At 40.7% G+C, this 8,755-nt stretch overlaps 1 protein-coding gene across 1 annotated transcript; it reads right to left on the bottom strand.

Annotated features, from left to right (window-relative positions):
- Nucleotides 1–882: 882 nt before the first annotated feature.
- On the bottom strand, nt 883–8,480 carry CALML6 (calmodulin like 6). Its single transcript, XM_019493827.1, has 5 exons — nt 8,339–8,480; nt 6,952–7,126; nt 6,673–6,817; nt 4,275–4,375; nt 883–1,233 (listed from the first exon to the last, which is right to left on the bottom strand). The coding sequence occupies exons 1-5, from the start codon at nt 8,348–8,350 to the stop codon at nt 1,187–1,189; spliced, it is 480 nt and encodes a 159-aa protein (XP_019349372.1). The 5' UTR covers nt 8,351–8,480; the 3' UTR covers nt 883–1,186.
- Between the last annotated feature and the right edge of the window lie 275 nt (nt 8,481–8,755).

Below are 8,755 nucleotides of genomic sequence, written 5' to 3'. Positions count from 1 at the left end.
AGAGAAGTTTAGGTTAGCTATTAGGAAAAACTTTCTCACTGGTTGGGTAGGAAAGCCCTGGAACAGAATACCCAGAGCGGTGGTGGAATCGCCATCCTTGTACATTTTTAAGACCCAGCTAGACAAAGCCCTGGCTGGGATAATCTAGTTGGGCCTGGTCCTGCTTTGAGCAGGGGGCCAGACTAGATGACCTCCTGAGGTCCCTTTCAACCTTAATTTTCTGTGACTCTATGACATAACTTCTTTCTTATCCTAAAATATAGGAACAAAAAAAAAAGATTTTCAAAGTATTTTTAGCACTTAAAGTTGCTGACAGGCAATTAGTAAGATTTTCAAAAGCAACATTCCCCTTTATGATTTCAGATACATTTGTAAATCTAGCCCCACAGAAAGAGTACATCTGTTAGGATGGATTTTCCTGAACTCTGCAGGACATACAGTATTACCAGGTTTTCCTCTCCTTTTCCACTTCCATTCCTGATCCACTGTTCTCTGGGTCAGAAGTGTTCTGCAGGATTAGAGGTGTTTCCATCTACTCCATAGCCCAGACTACATCACAAAGGTCACCTCTATTTTTTCCCCACTCAGACCACTGAAATATTGTATTTTCCTTAAAATTCAATGTAATGTGAACTGTGCTTTAGGCACTCCCCCAGGGGGCTTTATTTGGCCTGCTGTGAAAATGTGAAGTTTAAGCAATTTTAACTATGATGTGAAACTTTTTTTATATGGATAAAAGCAGGTGTGGAACTGAAAGCAATCCTCTGTCCCAGGAGTGATTTATACTACTGTAGAAGTGAGAGCCCTGGCAAGGCCCACACATTCCTTTCCCAAGTACACAGTGTTCCTTTCACATGACTCTTTTTAAAGCCATATTGGAAAGACTTTCTTTATAAAGTTTATTAATAAACAAATTATGGTGTTTGTACAATTTCCATGGCCTGTAACCAATTGCTTGAATAAAGGAATATGTCCTGCAGGAGCTCTGCACCCTGGTGTGGGCAGAGTCCCTCACCTTCACATTTTTCTGCACTTTCCTCCTCCTGCAAATGCCAGATAACAGCTTTTAGACATGCGATGGCTTCTGACAACTCCAGGCCATGTCATCTTGAAAGGAATTACAGCTCTTGCAAGTGAAGGTGTTTAGGAAAGATCTTCAGAGCAAATACATGTCTTCTTCAGGGCCCTACTGAACGAGCTTAAAGGATTCTCCGGTCATCATGGCCACAAACTCTGAAAGGGAGAGAACCATAGACAGAACAGATTTATTAGCCTGACCTGGTGCTGTTGGCATGAATCTCAGAGTGTGTGTAGGAGTTATCACAGGTTGATACACCCAGTATAGGATACTTCTATAAAAATTACTGAGGGGATTGGGTCTCTGCAGCACAGGGTCTCTTGCAGCTCGAACAGCACTTTGAGCCCTGCACTCTGGACTCCTAATGCATGAGATTTGCTTAGAAATGGAAGGGGATCTCCTCTTTCCCTATATAACATACATGCCTGCCTTCCACCTTTGCGCTCAGAGCACAGGGCAAATTCTCTGCTGGTGTAGTACCACAGAACAGAGATGTTCACATTGTGACTTTAAAACTCACCACACTAGTTCAGAGCAAAACAGATAGGCCTCATCCAAAGCCCAGAAGAATCTATAATGCTAAAAGGAGTTAGTGGTTTGGGTTTTTTTAAACCAGCCTTTAATTTATAGACATACAGGGAGAGGGGAATCCAAAACTATTTTCCTTTCCAGTTTTAAAATGGGTTGAGCAATTCCAGTTTTGCATCTTACAAGGATCTTGCCCAGCTTTCATGCTGAGAACCTGACTGCTAAGCTCTCACCTAAAAGAAATTATTAGTATGAAACTCACAGAGCCTTAATTGCAAGGGCCTTTAAATTAAATGCCACTGCATTCAAAATAAAAGGAGAGCAAGGCAGCCCCCCATGGCTCCATTTTTACTGTTCTGGTGCTTCAGTGAGAAAATGGCTTGGGTCAAACTGGTAGTGTCAAGGTGTCAGAGGAAGGTCTACTGCTCTCTAATGAATTGTGGTAAGCTGGAGGCAGCTAATTACATTGTCAGACATTGCTAGTAAGGAGACCATTGCCACTGCCTTGCCTACTTTTCTCCCAACAAGAAAGTCTCTCTTGGTATTAGCAGCATGTGTCTATGTTAGGACAAAGGAGAGTAGAAATAAAGTGTTCAGAGCCTGACATGAGCTATTTGAGGTGTCTACAGGCTGCATAAGATAGGGGTGGATATAGCAAAAATGGGAGAGGGCGGAAAAATGTGTTACAGAAAGAAATGGGACCAAGGGGTCTAAACAGAAAATTGCAAGTTAGGCATTCCCAAACTCTAGTCTTGGCTCATTCCTGGCTGTGGGTATAGCGCTATGAAGTTGCTTGTAAAATAGAGACAATGTGTTAACTGATATTTATACAGCATAATGAGAATAAAAAAGGCTCTAAGCCTGCATGCATCATGATTTAACCTATCCTTTAACTGATAAAAGATTATAGGAAAAAACACTCTCTTTGAGCAGACTATTGTACTGTACTGCATTTTCCTCTGAAGTGTCTGGTACTGACCACTGTTTGAGAAAGGTAGATGAACCATGTGCTGGATCTGATATGACTCTGTGTCTAAAATGCTCCATCATATGAGAACTCAATATTTTTAGAGCATAGTCACTGATCAAAACAATTTTTTGTCCAGCTCCTATCTTCTCATACAAGATAAAAATTACATTTCTGGTAGTACCGTATATTAGAGTACCCATAAACTACAGTAGTGAGTGAGACAGCCAAGATGTCTCTAATGAATGCATTTGCTTTCCAAAAAGTCTGAATAATGTATGAGTAATGGGAAAACACTGTGATCTTTCTGCCGTATGCTTCTATTGCCACCTGCTGAAAGGTCAGATGAAATGCAATGTGATTATTAAACTCAGCCACCTCTTGACCAGCCTTTTCATTGTTAATCCAAACCATAAACAGACATTTCTCAGTGCCTTCAGGTTGCACTGAGAAAGGCAGCATTTTTTTATGAAGATCGGCACAGAAGTAAAAACAGCTTTATCCCAACTATAAATGTCATACATATAATTTTGGAGGGCCAGACAACTGTAGTTGAATTCTGCTGTATAAAACAATGCTCCCAATGAATGGATATTCATGTGCTTCAACTCCTATTTTTCTTGTTACAAAAAGAATTTCTTTTTCATTTAACTACAGAGTTTAAACATCTTACCAAATATTTTAAAGCTAATTTAGTGCTGGCAAAAAGAATAAATTATGAGCCCTGGAACTGCACCTAATTAGACCTCACAACACACATACAGGGCGCATTTACATGTTTGTTAGCGCTCAGTAGTTATTGAGCATTTAGTTTACTACTTGCTTAATGAAGTACTTACTAAATGCACAGTAACCACAGTTACTGCACAGTAGCACCGACACACGTTTTTTTTTCCATACATTTCATAGATACTGGGGGCTGGAAGGGACCTCGTAAGATCATTGAGTCCCACTCCCCTGCCAGAGATAAATGATCCCAGCAAGATAAACATCCAAACACCTTTTGAATGAATCCAGAGTAGGTGCTTTGTAATGCTTAATGCACAGTAGCCTAATACTACTGTGCAGTAGCGTATTAGCACGGTTTTTGCCTGGCATGCTACTGCTCAGTATTATTAGGCTGCTGCACATTAGGCATCTCATATAGACGTGCCCACACAGAACAAAATTTTAAGAAGTGACTAGTGATTTTGGGTGACCAATTTGAAGCATTTGATTATTAGAAAGCAATGAACTCCTTTACTCTAAGACTGGACCTGCTAAAATTAAAACACAATGACCAGCCAGTTTTGCAAATATTAGCTTTTGGGAAGTAGATTTAACCATAACAATCTTTAATCCCACAAAACCCCTAAGTAGGATGAATATAGAATTGTCCTCACAGGGGATTAAGGGCATAAAATCACTAGAGTGTTGAGAGATTGAAGAGGTTATGTGAATTGCTCAAGGTCCAGGAAGGAAGTTAGCGTCAGAGCAGCATTAAAACTCAAGAGTTCCCACTGCTGTGGTCCTAGATCACACACAAGTGCTTGACACTAGTGAGTATGAAATACATCCACCTAATCCTACCTAAAGGGTGACCTGTGGGCAATGCTTCTGAAGAAGTCAAGAAAGAGCAAAGTTGGTGACTACAGAGGATCAGGAAGAAATGTCTTTGTGTACCTGTATTTGCAAAAAAGGCCTTGTGTGGTGATACTTTACCTTCATAATCAATGGTTCCATCCCCATCCTTATCAGCTTCTTTCATCATCAATTCAGCCTCATTTTCGTTCAGTGGCTCTCCGGCATTCATCAGCACATACCTAAAATACAGATCAAAGCATTGTCCTCCCTCTGCGAATTTTGAAGCCTTGTGCAGCATTAACTATGTCACGTCACATTTGCAGGTAGATGCATTTTGATCCATTTTACATACTGGAAAACTGAGGAATGGAGAGGATGTATGACTTCGCCAAGGTCACACAAGACCTCATTTTCATATGTACAGAGCACTGGCAATCCATTTAAAGGTAAATGGGAGCTGCACATAATCAGCACCTCTGAAAATCTCAGTCATGTTGTATGAACAGCAGAACCAGTAATTGAATCCAGAAATCCTGGTGTCCAGCCTCCTACTTTAACCAACAGCTACCCCTACAGCATGCTTTATTCATATTCAATGGAAAAGATGCATGAAATTATGGCATTACACATTCTTGTTATCACCACGCTATACTATCACAGACGTGAGAGCTGGAAAAGCCCTTGTAAGCCATCTGACTGAGGATCATTCTGTACAGTACTTTTTCTAGTGTATTATCTCTTCCTAACCCCAACACAAACAGAAAGCTGAGATGCTGTGATCCCATTTAATGAAGAAAATAGCTCTTGAAATCTCACCCATGGCATTAGTCTATAAGTCTGAGAATCCTGAATGTAATAAAGCTTTGACAGGCCAATCACACATTCAAATATAGGGATTTGGCCTCTAGAGAGAGGCATGTTACAGTTCACATTATCTGACACAGCATAAAAGAAAAGCTAATACAGCAAGGCAAGACATTTGATGCAGACCTTCAGTAGGTATAAGAAAACACACTCAGCCACATCTCTCTGGAGCTGCCAAACCTTTGCAAAGATTGCTACTATCTTGTGTACACGAGCACATAGAAAAGTGCTGTGGATTATTGCTTCTCTCCCTGCTGGCTATGCTGTGCTTGCTGAGTTGTGATGTGCACAGGGCTGGCCTGTCTGCCACATGCTTGGTGTGTAACTCAGGCAATTTCCATCAGCATGATGATCCCCAGAGCAATAAAGCAAATATGGTTTGCGAGAAGCTTTTTGCCATGACAGACCTTCATGGCAGTTATCCTTCCTTTGGCAAAAGGAGACGGGAATAGAGACATCACTTCCTTTAGTGCTTACAAGTTAAAAGAAAGTGTGTGTTATTTTTTAAGATTTTCTTTTTGCTGGAGCATCACGTGGGTTGACAACCTAGAAGTAATTGGAGCACAACCATATTTGTGGTCAAATTTTAAAAAACAATTCAAGATCAAATATCCAGGTAGCATCAGATTTGCCAAAGAACCCAACAGCCACTGTATATCTAATGGAACTGATTTTTTTTTAGAAAATCCAGAAGCATTTGGTTACTGAGCTGTCTTTGATGAGCCAATTGTAAACTGTCTCACTCCTGTATTCCCAAAGCAGCAGCTCAAAGAGTTGGAATAATCTTACTTTCCTAGAGGAATTCCTGTTTTTTGCATCCTTTTAAATGATTAGGCCTTTTGGGGCAGATACTTAGGATCCTGCCAAGGCCTGCATTGGCTCTCTTGGAATAAACTGTAATATCACCTCTGTAGCAACTCAGATCCTGCCAACCTTGGTAGTCCTTTGAAGTTTCTTGGAGCTTTGAGGCAAATCCAGAGCTTTTTTAATTAAAGAAAATTTGGGGGTTTTGCTTATCAAGGCCAAGATCTAGAGATATTAAACACTCTTAATGATAAACACAAATTTTGGAGCTCCATGCTCCTCTTTTAACTCATTTATGAATGACAATTTGATTAATGCTGCTTAACCAGAGGAATGTTTCTTTACAACCTTAACTAAAAGAACTAATCTTATCCAGACTAATGGAAACTGTTTTTGTATGCATTTGGAAATGTAGACTAATTTTAAAGTGTGGAGTAGAAATATTAGCTAATTTTAAAGTGCAGAGTAGAAAGATTAGCTACTTATATGACGTACTCTTTTTTCATTGCTTTTTATTTTTCTTTTGTGTCTTTTTCTCATGTTTTGCTGCCTTTTACCTTTGCTCCCACATTGATGATGACTACAGCTTAGTTATATTTGTTGTTAAAAATACTTGTTCAGATGCTCAGCTCATATAAATCAGCATAGTTCAAATTGTAAGTGGTTGATTTACTCAAACTAAAGACATGGGCCCAAATCTCTATGAGTATTAAAGCTGAGCAAATTATTTCTTTGACTAAATTCTTCCTAAAGCCACAGCAATCATCTTTCTTTCTGGAAAGCATGGCCCACTTCTGACACTTAAATCAGTGGGAGTTGGGTGTGCTTAGAGCCCAAAAGCATTACATGAAGCAAATCTACTACTTACTTGAGTGTATCCCATTCAATGTAGCCTTTGTGTTCCTTATCGAAGACTTTGAAGGCTGCCCTCAGCTCTTCGTCCTGATTTTTAGCTTTTTCATGGTAAATCCCCATCAAAACCAGGAAACCATCGCAGTTGAAGGTGCCCTTATCTAAAAGAACAATGAAGTACTAGGGTACTTTAACATGCTCACTTTTGAGTAGCTATCTAGTAAGGATCTGTCCTGCCTTGGTGATTCCTCTTGTGAACCACAGAGCATCTGGGAAGGTGGGGAGAGGTTCTTACTGTCTTTGTCCACATCTTTGGCCATTGTTAACAGCTCTCTCTTGGTTGGGTTGATCCCCAGGAGGCTCATAAGCTTCTCCAGGTCTTCTGTTTTAACTAGCCCATTGCCCTCCTCATCAAACATCTCAAAGATGCCTTTATACTCTGTTATCTGTTCAGGTGTCAGTGCCTCACCCTGTACAAAAGAGAATAAATCAAAAAGATCCTACTAGCTCCCAAACAGTTCACTAAACAATTTTCCAGTTAGATAAACTCAGAAAGGTGCAGGGGAAGATGAAACCAGTGTGGTCTAGTTAGGGTCAGCACTTAAGGGGATACAGCATAGGAAACATATGGGTAGGGTACATGCAAGATAGTCATCTGCATAATGCGATTCCCATGGTCTGATATCTCAACAAGAACCAATGACAGGAAAATTAGGCAGGTAGGTAGAGATAGAGGTATCACTGCAAAGCCAGGACTCTTGAAATGATAGCACTTCCCTCCACCCAGACAAAAATATGGGCCATCAAAGACTATTTACCTAACATGGCAGCATTCTTTCTGTTCCCTGAGCATTGTGAACTAGACCGTTTCTGAATAGGAAACTAGTTCTACAAGGTGTATAAGCACATGCCTGACTGTGAAAACATGAGTAATTCTAATGTGAACATGCAGAACTAGTACCTACATCAGGAGTGGGAGTACAACTGCTAAGTGATATCCGTGATAGAGAGTAGGGAAGGAGTTAATGCTGATTGCTCTCTCATTAACAAGAGCTTCATCTCAACTGAGCCTGCCCTGGTAGATGTGGGAGGTAGCCACTTTCTGCAAGTGTTCAGGTGTTTTTGTTTATTAAATGGTAGCTCTGGATCCCTCAAAGGAGCCACGATGAGAGAGAAACATTGCATAGCTTTAAAAAGACTGTTTTCTGCCATACGTTGCTGTGAGAGCTACCCTGGAGACAGGCACTAATGATTTAAAAATGAAGTGTTCTCTGCCAGCCAGTGGGGTAGAGACTAGAGTCTCTGCTACAAATTCATGGCGTGTGATCCATTCGTGCATCTGGCTCTCTGGAGAAGTGTTGGGTCTATATTTAACTTACGCATAGTTTGCTGCGGGGGTAGCAGAGCAGGATTCATTTACTGAGTCTGCTCTTCTGGCTCTTTTCTCTCTCCCTCCTAGTTCTCTTTGCTCTCCCCTCTCCGCTGCCTTTTTTCTGTATCAGGATACAGAATGGACAGGAATATATTTTGTCTTTTAAAATGGAATAAATCGCTGCTGAGCTTAATGGTTCGACAAAGTTCTCAGCTGAAATCTGTTTATTCCCCAAGGTACAGAGACCTGTCTGTTCCTCTGAGTCCTGGTATTTTCAGGCCAGGAGCAGAGCAGGTTTATTGTTACTCACCCAGTTGCCCATCAGCACGGGACATAGGGGCAAATCCAGTCTTTCTGTAGAGGAGTCAAAGATTATGCAGTTTTCATTTGCTCCAAACCTCCAGAGCGTTATTCCTTAAGACAGTCAAATCTCCAGTGCTGCTGTTCAAAGCCAGCATTGCATTCTTTGTTACCTTGGAGTCTCTGGGGGTTGCTGTCCAGTCCCATACGTTACCTGACGGTATTGAACCGTTTCATACTCTGGTATGCATTTGGCATTATCAATATGGAATTCATTTTTGCAACCAATAAAACCTTTTAAAACCCTCTGTACTACAAGCAAAACTGTATCCTCTTCTCCGAGACAGATCATGAACAAGGATCTAACAAGCTTTTCCCATTTTAGATCTGCTATAGCAGCCCAGGCTGGGAAATTACTGTTCTGAAT

The sequence above is a fragment of the Alligator mississippiensis genome, chromosome 13 (genome assembly GCF_030867095.1).
Source record: "Alligator mississippiensis isolate rAllMis1 chromosome 13, rAllMis1, whole genome shotgun sequence".
NCBI lineage: Eukaryota > Metazoa > Chordata > Crocodylia > Alligatoridae > Alligator > Alligator mississippiensis.
This window is presented reverse-complemented; position numbering and strand designations above follow the sequence as displayed.